Here is a 17,529-nt window from a genome sequence, read left to right as displayed (position 1 = left end):
AAAAGAAGGTGCCTGCCATTAGAACTCGGCTGATGCCCTGGCCAAGCGGCTAGAGGGGTCCCAGCTTGGAAGCCCCTCTGCCTGGCAGAGCTCAGTCCAAGGGGACTTAGGTTAAGTATTATAGCTTTAAGTGTGCCTTAGATTCATAAGTTTAAAGTGTTAAGCTGTATTCTGACTAAGAGTATAATGTTAAGTATTCATCTTTGTATAGAACTGCTTTGTGGTCTTAGCCCCTGTCGAGAATAAACTCTGTCCTTTAAGCATCATATTAAGTGTATAATTTTAACTTTCTTAAGGGAAGGAGTGTGAAGTGCTCCCGTCCAGGGGTTGCCCGGCTGGGAAGCCACGGAACGAGCCAAGAACTGGCAAGATGCGGTTGGGAACTAGGCTATGTTCTTTTGCCCAATAGTGGTGTGGGAATCAACACTTGCCCTCAATAAAATTCATCCCAACCCGGTGGAAAAGCCTATACAAATTCCACCAACAGGCAGTTATAATATTAGTTATTAATAATATGAAATGGTTCATGCGGCACAGCGTGCCCCCCCGCCCATGTCTCTGCCCTCAACTCTCCCGCTGGTTTCCAAGCTCAGCCTGAAAACCCAACTTCTTTTGCGTTTGGTCCTTTGCATTGCCTGCTTAATGGATCTTGTAAAAAAATCTGGCATTAGAAGATCTTGCTCGGTGACATGGGACTCTCCCTCCCCCCACCCCCTAACCAGTAGCAGAGCTTGGAAGTCTGGCTCACCTCATTCTGCTTCCTTCCAAGGCCTTCTCCGAGGCTCTTGATCACAAACGGTGGCTTCTTTCCCTGGAGGCAGCCTTGTCTGATATATCATCCGGCTGCAAACCAGAATATAAGCCAGGATTTGGTTTGTGCAGTTTCATTATGTAATGGTCTTAAAGGGAAACTGAAAGTGGTCCCTGTTTCCTCCTCTCATCCAAGCCAGAAGAAACACCAACTACCCATCATTTTAGAGGCCCTTTTCAGTAATTTCTCCCTGCTCTACAGAGTCTTTTAAAAATATATACATGGAGAGACCAGAAATTCAGACAGGAATGCAAACGGCCCCCGCCCCAAATGGTGAGGTGAAAGACAAGCCACTTCTGGTCAAAGTAGACAGTCCCGGGTAGGTGAACAGGTGGTGTAATGTATGCAGTAGGGGCGCCATCCCCTTACCGAAGGTGGGCAATCGCCTGCCTCTTGCCTTCATTCAATTGGTGGGTGGGAGGGGATCATTGGTCATTCATAGAAAACGGGGGCAGAAGATTAGTATTAACAGTGAATAAAAATACGGCTAGAATATTTGCAACCAGGCTGAGACATCCTATGAATGTTGCCGTGGAAGTAAGTCCAACTGAACTGAACGAGACATATTTCCAAGAAAGAGTTCATAGGTTTTGTATCCTTAATGCAGGACTTAGGAATAACGAGGCAGCTGGAATTTTCAAGGCAAGAGACTCAGATCTGGGCTACCCAAATCAGTGTAAACTTAAGTGTTCGGGGGATATTTTTAGTAACCCCCCCCCACGGGGCAGCTTGTAGCTTCACATCTCTGGTGTGAAGAGACAGTGTGTGCACTTCAGGCACCTGGGGGGAGGCACATGCCTGAAAATATCCCCCGAACACTTAAGTTTACACTGATTTGGGTAGCCCAGATCTGCTCAGATCTTGGAGGTAAACAGGGTCAGCTTTGGTTAGTAATTGGATGGGAGGCCTCCAAGGAGAACCAGGCGAAGGCAAACCACCTCAGTTAGGGCCAAGCGACAAGTGACGAATGACACTTGAACGGCAAGTGGATCGACTGGAGGGCAAGTGAACAGGGAGAAATACACTTGCCGTTCAAGTGTCATTCGTCACTTGTAGCTTGGCTCCGAGTCTCTTGCCTTGAAAATTCCGGCTGCCTCGTTATTCCTAAGTCCTGCATTAAGGATACAAAACCTATGAACTCTTTCTTGGAAATATGTCTCGTTCAGTTCAGTTGGACTTACTTCCATGGCAACATTCATAGGATGTCTCAGCCTGGTTGCAAATATTCTAGCTGTATTTTTATTCACTGTTAATACTAATCTTCTGCCCCCGTTTTCTATGAATGACCAATGATCCCCTCTTTGAACGTTGCTCCGTCTTTGGTTCTCATACTTCCTGACATCTCTGTCAAGTGCCATCTTACCCCACCGTTCCTCCAAAGAGCTCAGGGCAGCTCTCCCAATTTTCTCCTTACTACAACCTGTGAAGTTGGTTAGGCTTAGAGAGAGTGTCTATCCCGAGGATATTTATTTTAATCAATTTCTATTCTGCTCACAAGCGGGCTCAGAGATGGTTCACAAAATGCAATAAATAAAAACGTGGTAGCATAAATTAAAACTTCAGCCAATCACTAAAATCTGTTTAAGAGAGTCATGCACATATTGCACGCCCACCATTAAAAAGATCTGTGTGGCAGTGTGGCCTGCTGCCAGAGGAAAACAGTCTGGGGGGGGGGAACACAACATATCCCCCCTGGCAGGAGGCCAGTTTGCAGGCCTGCCCGCTTCAACCACCATACACACAGCAAACATCAGGACCGAGTAGGGATTTGAACTTGGCTCTCACCGATCCTAATCTGAAGCTTCAACCATTAAAACACACCAGCCAGACACCTTTCAACGTCTTGACCCACGCGCATTGTAAGTGGAGAGAATGCAACTGGTCCAAGGTAAGCTTCATGGCAGAATAGCAGTGAGCCCAGATGCCCCATCCTAGGCTGGCGCTCTAAGCACTACTTCACATTGGTCTTAGATCCAGAGTAGTTAGCCATGTTTGTCTGTAGTTGCAAAATAGTAAAGAGTCCAGTAGCACTTTAAAAAACTAACCAATTTTATTGTAGCATAAGCTTTTGAGAACCACAGCTCTCTTTGTCAGATGCATGGCCAGCTTTCGAGAACCACAGTTCTCTTTGTCAGATGCATGGCCAGCTTTCGAGAACCACAGCTCTCTTCGTCAGATGCATCTGATGAAGAGAGCTGTGGTTCTCAAAAGCTTATGCTACAAGTAAGTTGGTTAGTCTTAAAGGTGCTACTGGACTCTTTACTACTTCACATTGGCTTTCTAATCTCGTGATCCCCTTCCCCCCAGACCAGCCCCTTGTAAAGTAGGTAGGGCTTGAAAAGAAAAAAAAATGTAAAAGCTGCAATTTCCCCTTGGTCTCTTGAACCTTGTTTTGGGCAAGCCGAAACAGGCTGTGTGTGAATTTTAAGGCCTACGAATTGTTTGAAATACATATGATAAATGAACAGATTTCAAGTTCAGTCACTTTTACCTTAATTTTCTAATATAGACACTGTGCAAAAAGCGGAAAGTTAGGTGGGTAGCCGAGCTGGTCTGCAGTAGAACAGCAGGATTGGAATCTGGTGGCAGCTTAGAGACCAACAAGATTTTCAGAGTGTGAGCTTTCGAGAGTCACAGCTCCCTTCTTCAGGCAAAAAGGGGAAAGGTATAGACGAGTTTATGTGGGCTAGATGTGAGAGTCGAGAGTAACGGCAACAGAAAATGAATGATGAACACCTTGAACTAAATGATAGAGTTTGATTTCTTTATAATTAGGGTTGCCAATGGACTTGGAGAAAATTTGCTGTCTCTACCAGTGACAGCCCCAAGTCAGTAGGGTTGAGGAAGCAGGATGAGGTGTGTATATGGAGTCATTTGACCAAAAATGCCCCCCATCTCAGAACCTCCTTCCATTTCTACTTCCGTTAGACGCCTCCTCCCCCTTGCTTCTTTGCTACGTTGTCTGATTTGCTCATATCTTCTTACACCATAGTCATCTCTTCTTTTTGCAAATTTAAAGAAGCCACAACTTTTTAATTTTGTCAAAATGAAGAGGCCTCCACCTCTGATCATCATCGTCACACCATTTCTTCTTCAACTATATCTTTTTGTTGTTGTTTAAAAAGGGGGGGGTGATACCAAAGCTGCAGGTATGATTTTAAATGTGAATAAATCATATATAGATTTAGTTTGGGGTGAAGAGAAGGGCAACAAATGGACCACTCCAAACAACTGCAGCAACCCAAATGCATTTATTAACAGAAGAACTTTCCAACCCAGTAGAAATCCAACAAGCAAAACCATGCCGGTTACCCTACATGGCTTCATTTTCTTCAAAAGTCCCAGAGGTGGGAGGACAGCTCATTCCCCCATTCTTGGGCTTCCAGATTAGGGAAGGGCCTGGCTGTCCCCAGTCCATGAGACACAGGCACACCCATCGCCTTTCAGTTCTGCCCGTGCAGGGATGCTCTGTGGTACTAAGTGGATGGAGTGAAGTGTGGCCTTTATTGCCCACCACAAGAGGCCAAGGAGACCCCCAAGATGGCAAGTCCCGGGTGTTCTGCATTCCTCTGTGAGTCAAGAAGTCAGGTCACATTGTCTCCTCGCCTCCACAATCATTCAAGGGACTCGGAAAGAAGAAAGGGGCTTCTCACCAGGGCGAAGAACCAAGCCACAGCAACAGCCTCTCCATTGCAAAAGCCCCGATATCTTGAGCCGGATGGAGAGGCTCCTCGGACACTCAAAGCCAGCTGAACAGGGCGGCTTCTCCCCACGTTCATGCAAACACAAACCAGCAAACTACAAACTACAAAGAAAAAACAGCTGCTGCAGATGGAGAAATCTGGACGGTTGAAATTTGGAGACTCTTCCTGCAGGGCTTGTCCCCCTTCCCATTGCTCATCACTTGAAAGCTTCCAACTACTTCTCAGATTTGGGTTGCAGGTGAAGAATCTCATGCACAGCGTCTGCTAGATCCCTTTCAGAGTCTTCCTCGCACATCTGGGCCAGCGCTTCCAGCCTCCCCCTGAGCTGCTGCCGCTCCTTCTCATGGCCACTGGGGATGGCGAGGCCTGCTTCGTACATCTCCAGCGCCTCCTGCCTCAGCCCCTTCTTGTAGAGGAGGAGGTCCCCCCAGTGCAGATAGATGGCCTGCTGGCCACGTTTACTGACCCTCTGCGGCTCCTCCAGCAGGTTCTGATAAATCTCTTCGGTGTAAAGTGGGGCCTTTTCTCTGTAGATTTTAGCCAGCTCCAACTTGGGAGAGACAGACTGAGGGTCCATTTCCACAGCTCGCTTGAAGCTCTTGACAGCAGCTGCCAGGATTTCTTCTTTCTCCTCTGGAGGTGCCTCTTCGGCCTGCTTCTTGTAGCAGACGCCCAGGTCGCAGTGCAACAGGTGGTAGCTGGGAGCCAGGGTGAGGCCGTGCTGCAAAACGGAGATGGCTCGAGAGAGGGAGCTCGGCTCACACACCTTAGCAGCCTTTCTCAGGACTTCGGGGTCAAGGCTGCCCTGGACAACTTCCTCCACCAGGCTCTTTGCTCTTTGCTCGTCTGTTTTCTGAAGCAGAATGGCCAAATACACTTTGGCATCACAGTTTTGAGGCTGGGCATGGAGAGTTTTTTCCATCAGTCTTACAGCCTCTTTCCAAAGGTCGCTTCTCTGAGCGTGAGCCCAGGAGGCGAAGACAGAGATGGCCAGACCTGCCTGGAAATCTTGGTTGGACTCGTCCCCTCGGAGTGCCATTTGGAAGCACTTCTTGGCCTCTTCCCCGTTGCGGAATCCCAAGGCCAGAAGGGACCAGCCTTTCTGTGCGTGGATCTCAGGGATCTGGGCAGAGTACGGCTCGGGGCTGGACAGGGATCGGCAGATCTCGTGGATCCGGCCCAGGTAGAGCTCCACCATCTCATAATTGGCCAGGTGATAATAAATCCAGGCGTAGTTCCCATAAATCAGCAGGGCATGGCGGGAGAAGTTGGTCAGGTGATCCTGTTTCAGAGTATCTTCTGCATCCCAGAGTTCATGCAAAGCCTCTTTGGGGGACCCTTGTAGGTGGTGCAAATACCCCTTCATGGCAATGTAAGTGCTACGAGCGTGGTACAAGGTGTGCTCCGCCTTGAGAGCCAGCGTCTTCAGGTGGTGGGCGACTTCTGCCTTCTCCATCACCTCGAGGTGCCAGGTGAAGTGGCACGGCAGGGCCTGCAGCTTCTCCCACAAGGGTTTGGTGCTGGAAAAAGAAAGAGACGTGGCTGAGCGATGGAAGGAGGGAACAGCATTCCTAACTCGATTGGGCCACGTGGGTCAGACCCCTTTGCATTCAGTCTCCAGCATCTCCAATTACAAGGATCAGATGGTGGGTCATGGGAAACCTTGGGGAGCCACTGCTAGTTAGAGGAGACAAGACTGACCCCATGAGGCCAACAGTCATATTCAAGAGTCTCTGTACACATTACTAAGTACCTCCGGACGCTCATGTGAACCTCATTTCATGTGTACCCCTTCCAACTTTCCATGCACTCGCTTGCACAGTTGCACTTCAGTTTGCTCTGCATGAATTCGTTTGCACTTTTGATATCCACTGATAAAAGTATCCCAGTTTCCCCCACAGCCATTCATTGAAATGCAGATCTTGACACTTTTTTACACCTTAAATAAATGCAAATTAGCAAGTCAAAGGAGCCCCCAGTACTTGTTCTTGCAGCAAAAACAGAGCAGAATTGGTATTTGTACCCTCCGGAATCACTTGCAGATGCAGTCGCACAAAGGGAGCTCCCATTCAAGCGGCATTCACACGTGCAGAGCAACAACAGCCCGTATGTCAATTGAGGATGACACATATAACCCTGCACTTGAGTGTCCCAAGTACTTAGTGATGTTCAGAGAGACTCTCTGACGAAAAGGACAGGGAGCTTGAATGTGAACCTGCAGCAAGGGCTTGCAGGGCAGAAGTGGGATGGGAGGTTGAAGGAGCAAGGGGGGGGGTTTAGGGAGGGAGCAGGTCATAAGGCCTTCGGGCACGCTTGGGAAGCTTGCTTACAATGTGAGAGAGACTGTCCAATGATATACCTTTAGGCATTGTCCTCATTTGAATGTTCGTTAAGGACGCTCTCATCTGGACTCAACCCTCCCAGTCCCTACTGGGGAACTCGTCATTATACTCTGCAAAGTTTATAATGTATAGAACAGTGTTTCATGAATTATTGTCTGTATGCAACATTGTATGATTGAATAATTGAAGATAATTGCTTTTGGAAAAGGTTTCATCCTGTATTGATTGATTAGGTTTTCACACCTGTATATTTATCATAGAGCTTGTGGTGGGTTTGTCAACCCCCCCCCCCCGTTTTCAGATCGCTATACCACGGCTGCCCCCCCTTTTTTGGTAGTACCTGAAGGTTGGCAGCCTTATTCTGGGAGACCCCCGGTCCCCACCTGTGGCTTGGCAACCATATCCCTTGGACTCTTTCCTTTTTAAAAATTCTCCTGCCTCCAAACATAGTACAGACAGGCTACTTATTTACTTAGGCGGGTAAATGTTTTGTACAGTTTTATGAAGCTGAAATGAATGGTAGCTCCCCAGATGCACCCTGAAAAGGACTGGATTGCCAACTTTTTTTTCTGACCAGGCTGCTGTGCCTTGTACAGATGGGTGGCAAGCAGCTGTTTTCTCAAGAGATTCTGTAGACCAGCTGTACTCCCTGGAGGACTCCAGCCATGGCCTGGAGGTTGGCAACCCTGTGCAGGTGACTGGCAATAAAGGAGGGCAGAAGGAAGCATTTCAACGGGTGCAACCTGCCCAAATATCCCACAGGAGAAGTCTAGGTCTCCTTTCCTGGTACAGCGAGGGTGGCCTGTAAAGAATATGGCATCTGGCATTGCTTGGGGGAGCTCTCCCAAAACAGAAACCAGACACTGGGCTGAATCCCCCTCCAGTTTTTACTCACCTCATTCTGCTTCTTTCCTGGGTCTCCTCCAAGGAGGACCTTGCCTGGTCTGTAATTTGGCAGCTTCTAGACGGAGGGTGGCGGGCTGGCGTCTCTGCAGAGGCTGTGGCAGCATTCCCCTCCTTTTATCTTGCACGAACTAAGAAATGGAAACGGAAACTGATTCCCCTTCCCCTCCTCACCTCCTTGTATCTCAGCCATACTTATGAATCTCATCACTTTTTATTTTATTTTTAAAAATTTGATCCAAGGAAGAAAACTTCCACAGGAACTGGCGGCCTGAAAATGTTGATCTAGAAGAAGTATACGAAAGTTAATTCTATTCTTTAAAATCTGGTCTCCAGCAAGACTGGAGACCAGGAAAGCTGGGTAGACCTCATTATCACCAGTTGCTGTTGTTATAGATATAGGGTTGCCAGCCTCCAGGTAGTGGCTGGAGATCTCCTGGAATGACAACTGGTCTCCAGGCCACAGAGATCAGTTCACCTGGAGAAAATGGCTACTTTGAGGGGTGGACTCCATGGAATTCTGCCATGCCAAGGTCCTTTCCCTCCCCAAACCCCACTTTCTCCAGGTTTCACCCCACCCCAGATCTCCAGGAATTTCCTGCCTTGGAGCTGGCAACCCTATATAGATAGCAGGCCATTTCTCTTGTACAAATGTGAGCTTGAACCTCTTATGCCAAGCTCAAAGCTATACAAGGTAAAAGCTGCTATTTGGAAGCTCCACACCGTGCCCAAACGTCCCTTTCATGGCCTTTTGTTTGCAATCTGTTGTGTTCGCTTCAGTAAATGAACCCCTTTGACATCTCATTGCATTGGTGAGGAGGACCTCTGAATACCACCAGAATGGGTGGGAAATGGAAAGTTCACCTGACAGAGAAGGTTGCCAGTTCTGGGGTGGGACATTCCTGGAGATTTTGAGGGAGGGGTGGAGCCTGGGGAGGGGAGGGTTTGGGGAGGGGAGAGACCTCAGCAGAGTATAATGCCAGAGTCCACCTTCCAAGGCAGCCATTTTCTCCAGGGAAACTGGCCTCTGTGGTAGGGCTGCCAGCCTCCAGGTAGTGGCTGGAGATCTCCCGGAATTACAACTGGTCTCCAGGCCACAGAGATCAGTTCACCTGGAGAAAATGGCTACAGGGGGGGGGGACTCTATGATATTATGCCATGCCAAGGTCCTTTCCCTCCCCAAACCCCACTTTCTCCAGGTTTCTCTCTCTCTCTCTCTCTCTCTCTCTCTCTCTCTCTCTCTCTCTCTCTCACACACACACACACACACACACACACACACACACACACACACACACACACACCCCCGATCTCCAGGAATTTCCCATCTTGGAGCTGGCAACCCTACTCTGCGGCCTGATGAGTTGTAATTCCAGGAGATCTCCAGCCACCGCCTGGAGACTGGAAACCCTAGAGTGCATAACAAATGCCAAGCCTTTTAATAATGAAAAGCAGCCTTCGGAGGCTGCCATTAGAAGCAGAGGTCTCTGGGGACGGGGAGTAAGGGGCTTCACATGCTTTCACTGAATACATTTGACTAGCTTGATCTTCAAGATGGGTAGCCGTGTTGGTCTGTCTGTAGCAGTGGAAAAGAGCAAGAGTCCAGTAGCAGTTAGAAGACTCACAAAATTAGTGGTAGGGTATGAGCTTTTGTGGGCCATAACTCACTTTTTCAGATACAGAGCTGTGCCTCACGAAAGCTCATACCCTACCACAAATTTAGTTAGTCTTCTAGGTGCCACTGGACTCTTGCTCTTTTCTAGCCTGATCTTGTCAAGAGCTTGAGAGCTAAGCAGAGTTGCCTGTGGTTAGTCCTTGCATGACCGGGTTGCTACTGGAAGAAGGCAATGGCAACCCGCCACTGCTCGTCTTTTGCCTGGAACGACCTGTGGATGGGGTCGCCTTGTTGTGACTCAATGGCACCTTCCTTTTCTACTTTCACTCGGATATCCTAATGCATGTCTCCAGGGCTTTTTTTTCTGGGAAAAGAGGTGGTGGAAGTGGGTTGCCAGCACAGGGGGCAACTCCTGGCAGGAGGTGGTGCCCCTGGTACCACATGCGCACACACAAAGTGTGAGCATGTTCCTGGGACTACGCACTCACGTCACTTTGAGTCAGCTGGAACAAGGGGGGAGGTTTTAAAAAAATTAAATCACCCTTGGCGAAAATGGTTGCATGGCCGGTGGCCCCACCCCCTGATCTCCAGACAGAGGGGAGTTTAGATCGCCCTCTGAACTCCCCTCTGTCTGGAGATCAGGGGGCGGGGCCACCGGCCATGTGACCGTTTTCAAGAGGGGCCGGGAACTCCGTTCCGCCACGTTCCAGCTGAAAAAAACCCCTGCATGTCTCCCGCATGATAACGCCTTTCCTGAACTTTGGTGGTGCAGGAGAAAAACAGTCTCTGCTGACCAGTTCCATTCACAGGTTTCTTTCTTCAGTGACCCCTTATGCAACCCAAGGCAGCGTGCTGCTAACTGGGCCTGGGGGCACGCAGGGAACTGAAGCTGCTGTATGGTGAGCTGCCTGGGGCTGGGCTTGCATACTTTAGCAGGTCAGAAGAGAAATGGTTGTTGGTGGTTTTCCGGGCTGTATTGCCGTGGTCTTGGCATTGTAGTTCCTGACGTTTCGCCAGCAGCTGTGGCTGGCATCTTCAGAGGTGTAGCACCAAAAGACAGAGATCTCTCAGTGTCACAGTGTGGAAAAGATGTAGGTCATTTTCCACACTGTGACACTGAGAGATCTCTGTCTTTTGGTGCTACACCTCTGAAGATGCCAGCCACAGCTGCTGGCGAAACGTCAGGAACTACAATGCCAAGACCACGGCAATACAGCCCGGAAAACCCCCAACAACCATCGTTCTCCGGCCGTGAAAGCCTTCGACAATACATCAGAAGAGAAAGTCTTTTGTCTCGTGCTCAGCAGAGCGCCACAGAGCAAACAGCATCTCCCGCTGAGAACGTCGCTCAACAGGCATCCTGAGAGAGTCGAGGTTGGGGCCCAGGGAACAACTGCAGATTCAGAAGATGGACTTTATGTCATCACATCCCGACCGTTCTCTCTCTGCTCCCATCTCTCTGCCCTCCTCAGAATCATAGAATCACAGGGTTGGAAGGGAACTCCAGGGTCATCTAGTCCAACCCCCCGGACAAGAGGACCCCTGGACAGGCTCTGCCCCAGCAACCCGAGCCCCTTGCGATGAATTCTTGCATGGCAGGAGATCAGAGTTCGTCACTGGCAGCCCCTTTAACATTTCATGTGGTCGGTGGTTTCGCTGGTGTTATAAATACATAAAAGTGTGGTTATCAAGTACCTGCCCTTGAAGAAGAGGCAGCGTGGTGCAATGGTTACAGTGTTGGACTAGCATCTGGGGGGCCAGATTCAAATACAAAATGGGTGCCTCTTCAGGAAGAATTAGTTGTAAAGAGAGGAGAGGTTGGAATAATCAGCCCCAGGGAGAATGGCTTACATGATGCTGTATAAACCCAGAGGAGATAGCCGTGTTAGCCTATAGTAACAAAATTGAAAAGAGTCCAGTAGCACCTTTAAGCATAAGCTTTCGAGAATCACAGTTCTCTTCATCAGATGCTGTATCTGACGAAGAGAGCTGTGGTTCTTGAAAGCTTATGCTACAGTAAAGTTGGTTAGTCTTAAAGGTGCTACTGGACTCTTTTCAATGATGCTGTATGTCTTCTGAAAAGTCCATTGGCTCATGGCTGTGTCAGTCAGTAGTGGGATGTGTAAGAGCACTAGTATGGTGGGGCTGTGCAGCGGCAGGTCAGTAGACGCAGATGCCACTGGGGAAGGGAGTCACTGTTTAGGGTTCATAGCCCCAACCAAGTCTTTTATAAACATCTTAAAGATATAAATTTTCTGTTCACCTAATCAGATGTGCTCTCAGAGAAAAGGGGCCAGTTGACATTTCAGGGCCCAGAGGGAGTGTTTAGATTCTTGGCCCAAAGAGAGAGAAGACACAAAGAGACACAAAGAGACACAAAGAGAGATCAAGACACACTCCAGCTTTGCAGGCAGATCGAATGATTATGCATTGCATACATTTACTTTGTTTTGTATAATTTATTCTGGCTTCATGGTTCGAGCTTTTGGCTCGTCTTGGACTTCCTTTGGCACCAAAAGAAGTGGTTTCCATATTTTCTCCCCATTCAAGAGGACTAGAACCACATTTTAAAAAGAAAGCCGAGATTCTCCGGGATGGCAAATTCCATGCCAGCGCACAACTGCTGGCCTTCCCTCAATAGAAAGGAAGAGTGTGTGTGTTTGGCAATATATAGTTCCTCCAGGAAAGAACCAAAGACGCCTCCAAAGTTCCAGGCTCCCGGGGATGACGTCAAGACTCTCTGGGGCCATTCCAGTCCGACCCTGGCTCAGAGGGAGCCATAGATGATGCGAGGACAGGCCTCGGGCAGGATACAGTGGGCTTCGTGTTCCACCAGCCCTGCCGGGCACTGGCAGCCCGCCACACAGGGCTTGAAGCAGTGGGACTCCATCACCCCCAGAGGCACGGCGTGGTTGAAGCAGGTCTTGGGGCAGGGCGGTCCGCATTCGTCGAACACATAGCCCCTGTCTTGGGGGCAGCCCACAGCTGAGGGGAGAGAAAGAAGAAGACCAAATGAGGGAGGAGAGGCAGAAAAGTTGGGGACGGAGGCGCAGCTCTTGTCGAGAGCTTGACTCTCTGTGATGTCGGAGCTCCTGATATGTTTTTTGACCCGAGAGAACAATTTGGGTGGAGGTTAGATCAGGGCTATGGCACTGGACAATGAGGGGTTAACTTATCCCCCACCCTGTGCCTGATCTAAAGCCGTAATGTGCCCCAGGAGGGAAAGAAGACCGACACCCTTTCTTTGCCTGCCTTACTTCTCTACTGGGGCTTAGAGCCGCCATGGGGGGCCTGTGGTTTGGGGAAATTGCATGGGAGGGAAAGAAGTAATCCCCTTCCCCCCCCCCCCCCCCCGCAAGTGTTGTGGCCTTGATCTGAATCTCAGGTAGGTAGCCGTGCTGGTCAGTAGTAGAAGAGCAAGATTCAGTCCCAGTAGCCCCTTAAAGACCAACTACATTTCCAGACTAGGAGTAAGGAAGCTCCAACTCTAGAAAGCTCTAGTGGATCTTTAAGGAGCTGCTGGACCCAAAGCTTGCTCTCCCTCCCTAAGCTTGGCCCTCAGCTTGGGCTGTACCACTTCCTAGATGGGGGTTTAGATGAGTACAACTTGTTAATGCACACACACACAAAAAACCCTGTCTCTCCCCCCACCCCCACGCCCAGATATAGAAAACTGGCTTGTCAGGGGGAAGATCGTAGAGCCATCTAGGAGCTTAATTTCATTGTCAGAACAGTCACTTGGACTCCAACTCTCGGAGCCTGTTCTGCGACGACAAGGACAAAGTAAGGGGGCAGTGTACAGACTTGGGAGGAGCAAAGAGCCCAGGGCGGGGGTGCTGCCCATTCTAGCCCTGGCAACGCAGCCGGCATTTCCCTGCAGCCCTCGAAGCCCTTCCGTGCAGCCCCTGCGTTGTCAGAATGGCTTTATCCAGCAGCAAAAAAATGTTTTCACAGAACTCTTTAAACTTTGGGTGGGTCCCTTGAGCCTGTCCCACTGATGGCAAAGTCCTCCTCCAGTGCAAGGAGCCAGAAGAGTGGAATGGATTCAACGGATCCAGACCACCACAAATTGCTTTGCATTTTTTTTGTGCAGCACCTAGCACCCCGTCAGCACTAGGGAATGACAATGTTATAGCAAAATTGTAGAAATGGGAATGATCGGTCTATGTGCAGCTAAGAGCAGGGGAAACTCATTTCTTCCCTGGGGGGCGGACACACACACCCCACTCCAGCATCTTCAAAACTCCCTGCCCCCTCTGCTCTGTAGCCATCTTTTCCTGCTGCTTCTTCCTTGCTCTGCCACACCATGATTTTCCACCTACCCTTCTCGCTTGAGCATTTTCTGTTTGGCCTATGAAGCTACTTTCAGCTCCGTTCAGCAGGCCCTAAGACAGAAGGGCCGTGGTCGATGGCAAGGAAGGATCCCACGGCTCATTTGCCCCTCTTCCTCCTTGCTTTGCCTCTCCACCCGAGGCCTTTCACATCTCCGCAGAATTCCCCTGTCCTCACCGCACAAAGTGGGCGACCGCCACTGCAGCACCAGCCCAGCGTGGCGGCACTGAGCGGCATAGGCTTCCAAGGCCTCGCAGAGGCAATCGTCACTGCTGGCTGTTCCACAGGCACACAGGTCGTACACGCAGGAGGCGAAGAACGGCTCCGGGGGGACGGCCGCATGGCAGCGCTCGAAGGGCTGCGACTTCAGAACCTTGCAACGGGCATTGGCATCTTTGCGAGAACGGTAGCCGGTCTCTTTGCAGGGGTCGACATCCAGCACATCGGCACAGCTGCCTCGTTCTGTGGTGTTGGCCCCGACCACCTGCCAAAGAAACAAGCATATTTTTGTATATTTTTTAAAAAAATATTTCTTGTTATGTGAAGCGCAAAGTGCTGAAATGTGCAATGTAATAATCAATGAACAGGAATACCTCTAAATATAATAACGTAATCTTATATGAGAAGACTATGTCACAATCCTTCCTGTCATCACATACAATCAATGTTACAATATTACAACAACACTACCATGAAATATATAGTCCACAAGTCCAATAGGTGAAATCTTGCAGGTAAGTATTCTTCAGCATCTTCTTATTAGTAATTTATATTCCTTCTCTTTACTGGGACAGTCACCATGCGTCAACCAGATGTTCCCACTGGAATGATATTCCAGCTCCAGAATGTAAAAATCCTGTTGCAGGGCAGAGCCTGACGGGGCTTGCTCGCATATCAACTTTCCCGTTTCATGTTTAAAACTTTTTCAGAGCTAACATATGGCGACCCCTGGTGGGGTTTTCATGGCAAGAGACTAACAGAAGTGGCTTGCCATTGCCTGCCTCTGCAACCCTGGTCTTCGCTGGAGGTCTCCCATCCAATTACTAACCAAGGCCGACCCTGCTTAGCTTCTGAAATCTGCTGAGATCAGGCTCACCTGGGCTATCCAGGTCAGGGCGGTCCCTCCCTTAAGCACCGTTCAGTCACAGAGACACACTGAGAGCCAGAGTTGTACAGTGGTTAGAGTGCTGGGCTAGCATACGGGAGACACGGGTTTGAATCTCTGCTCTGCCATGCAAGTTTACTAGGTGATTTCGGACCCGTCATACTCTGTAAGCCTAACCTACCTCTCAGGGCTGTTGTGAGAATAAAATGCAGGCGAGAAGAATGGTGTAAGCTGCTTTGGGTCCCCGCTGGGGAGAAAGGTGGGGTATAAGTGAGTTAATAAATAAATAAATATATTCCTGTCATCACATCAAGCTCTCTCCTTTCTTTCTATGTGGAAGAGGTGCTTGCTTATAGAAATGGGCTCATCATAATCATCTTTGGTATCTCTATGGGGCATTTACACTCACAGTGGAGTAATGGTTTGAGTGCCAGACTAGGAAGTGAAAGACCTTGATTCAAATCTCCACTCAGCCACAAAGCTCCCTGCGTGACCTTGGTCCGACTGCTCTCCTTCGGCCTAGCCTACCTCGCAAGGTTCTTGTGAGGATGAAATGGAGGAGAGATGAAATATGTCCACTATCCTGAGCTCCTTGGAAGAAGCGGCAAATAAACAGACAAACTGTTCCAAGGGCTTCACGTATCCTAATAAATAACAATTGTAATGTTATTATTTACCACCAGGGCTTTTTTTTCTGGGAAAAGAGGTGGTGGAACTCAGCACAAGGGGCAACTCCAGGTGGAAGGTGGTGCCCCTGGTACCACATGCACGTGCGCAAAGTGCGCGCACGCTCCCAGGACCACACAATGACGTCACTTTGGGACAGCTGGAACAAGGGGCGAGTTTTTTAAAGTTTAAATCGCCCTCGGCAAAAATGGTCACATGGCCGGTGGCCCCGCCCCCTGATCTCCAGACAGAGGGGAGCTTAGATTGCCCTCCGTGCAGTAACCATGTGACCATTTTCAAGAGGTGCCAGAACTCCGTTCCACTGCGTTCCAGCTGAAAAAAAGCCCTGCTTACCACTAACATTTAGTAATTATTTCTTTCATCAGCCCTGCAAAAGAGGCCGAAATGAATATCCTTGCCCTCCTGCAATGGCACAGCAGAAGATTAGAGATTATGGTTTCCTAAAGTGACAAGTGGTGATGTCCTATGCAAAGAAGTAACTCTGTTTGGGATGGGATGGAAGGGAGTCTGTGGCTACGTTACGTGGCTTGGCTACTTCGGCCCCAGAGGGGCTTCCTCCATTTCTCTGCCGCATGGCTGGAGAGGTAAAAGCGAGCCCTGTCACTTGCCCTGCACCTCTTTCTTTCCCCTTCCCATTGGAGGGAGACGCGCTTGAGTCCCGGTTCTGGGCTGCCGCATGCCACCTCCCTCCCTTCCAGCTTTACCTTCCAGCTGTTGCCAAAGGTAGCCTCGGACAAAGTGAGGTGCCCGGACCTGAGCCGCAGGTCATCCTGGGGGTAGCTGTTGAAGTTGCCACAGAGACCACAAGTACGGCCTTTGTATGTGCCAGGCACGCTGACCTCCAGGTGTGAGCGGCCGTTCCAGAGCACCTGGGAGAGGCAGAGAACGAGATGGACAGAAATGGGTCCCTGGTGCCCGGTTGCTTTGTTTGGGGCAGTTGCCCAAAGTGCCCCCCTATTCCTGCAGTGGCTCTACCATGGGTCAGGGTGAGGTCGCTTCTCCAAGAAGCAAACTGTGGTGAATTTTGGCAAAGTGAGAGATAGACTAACCGTAAAATCCTAAGCAGAGTTATTCTAGTCTAAGCCCATTGAAATCAATGAGCTTAGGCTGGAAATCCTCTGCTTAGGATTTCATTGTAAGTGGCAAACAGCACCAGGTGGGGGGCGGAATGACAACTATTGTGCTCCCCTGCAACTCTCACTTGTTTCAATCAGGGCTGTTTGGGAGAACTTCTCAGTGGATAATGCCCCATGTTATCTCCCCCAATTTTCTTTGTGGGACTTTGCAAGGGTGTTGCTTCTCTCAGAGGCTAGAAAAGGGGTGCCCCACTTCCCGCCAGCCCACGGTTGGCTATCCCTAGATAATTCTAGAGGGGTGGCCATGACAGTCTGGGCTAGCAAAGCAAAACAGGTCCCGTTGCACCTTTTATCCCCAGGGCCCCCCCCGCAAGCGATCCCGCCCACCTGTACCTTCAAGCCAATGTTGGTGTTCAGCAGGAGGGTGTTGGCCTTGAGCTCCACATACAGGAGAGGTTCCCTCAGGAAGGGGAGGGTTACAGTCCGGGAGTCCACCTAGGGAATGGCCAGAAGGCATTCAGACTGCTGGTTTCTGACATGCACTGGTGCCCTTCCTGCCCAGACTCCATGGAGGGGTGGAGGAGTAGGCCCCGGGAGGTCAAGCAGGGCCTTGGCCCAGGCCCTCTGCATCCCCGAGATGGTGGCCAGGTAGGGTATCCAACAGGGAGGACAAGGGGTACAAAAGGGCTGCAGATAACAGAAATGGTGAACTGACAAAGTGCCCCCAGATGATATCAGCAGCATGCCTGCTCATGCCAAGCGGCTTTCGTGCGTGCTTCAGCTCGGAAGGGGGCCCAAATAATAATAAAATAATAATAACATACCACTCTTCTAGGCAGAGCAGTGTCCCACTCAGAGCGGTGAACCAAGTCAGTGTTGTTATTATCCCCACAATACCAGCTGGGGAGCTGGGCTGACAGGAGGGGCTGACCCAAGAGGCCACTTGCTGAGCTC

At 49.8% G+C, this 17,529-nt stretch overlaps 2 protein-coding genes across 2 annotated transcripts in view; both read right to left on the bottom strand.

Moving 5' to 3' along the window:
* Positions 1–4,729: 4,729 nt before the first annotated feature.
* Positions 4,730–6,022, bottom strand: LOC129335772 (interferon-induced protein with tetratricopeptide repeats 5-like). The gene has a single exon (XM_054988564.1). It carries the CDS (start codon positions 5,969–5,971, stop codon positions 4,730–4,732), a length of 1,242 nt encoding a protein of 413 aa, XP_054844539.1. The 5' UTR covers positions 5,972–6,022.
* Positions 6,023–11,844: 5,822 nt separating this feature from the next.
* Positions 11,845–17,529, bottom strand: part of KCP (kielin cysteine rich BMP regulator) — an 80,475-nt gene continuing 74,790 nt past the window's right edge. Inside the window, exons 48-51 of the mRNA XM_054988561.1 lie at positions 16,969–17,070; positions 16,204–16,368; positions 13,885–14,191; positions 11,845–12,360 (exon numbers count right to left, since the gene is read on the bottom strand). Coding sequence (XP_054844536.1) covers positions 12,143–12,360; positions 13,885–14,191; positions 16,204–16,368; positions 16,969–17,070 — 792 coding nt within the window. The 3' untranslated portion in view covers positions 11,845–12,142. The remainder of the gene's footprint in view (positions 12,361–13,884; positions 14,192–16,203; positions 16,369–16,968; positions 17,071–17,529) is intronic.

This window comes from Eublepharis macularius, chromosome 9 (genome assembly GCF_028583425.1).
Source record: "Eublepharis macularius isolate TG4126 chromosome 9, MPM_Emac_v1.0, whole genome shotgun sequence".
Classification (NCBI taxonomy): Eukaryota; Metazoa; Chordata; class Lepidosauria; order Squamata; family Eublepharidae; genus Eublepharis; species Eublepharis macularius.
This window is presented reverse-complemented; position numbering and strand designations above follow the sequence as displayed.

Excerpts from the sequence above, each read along its gene's own strand:
- LOC129335772 (XM_054988564.1), bottom strand. The coding sequence starts at position 5,971 with ATGGAGAAGGCAGAAGTCGCCCACCACCTGAAGACGCTGGCTCTCAAG.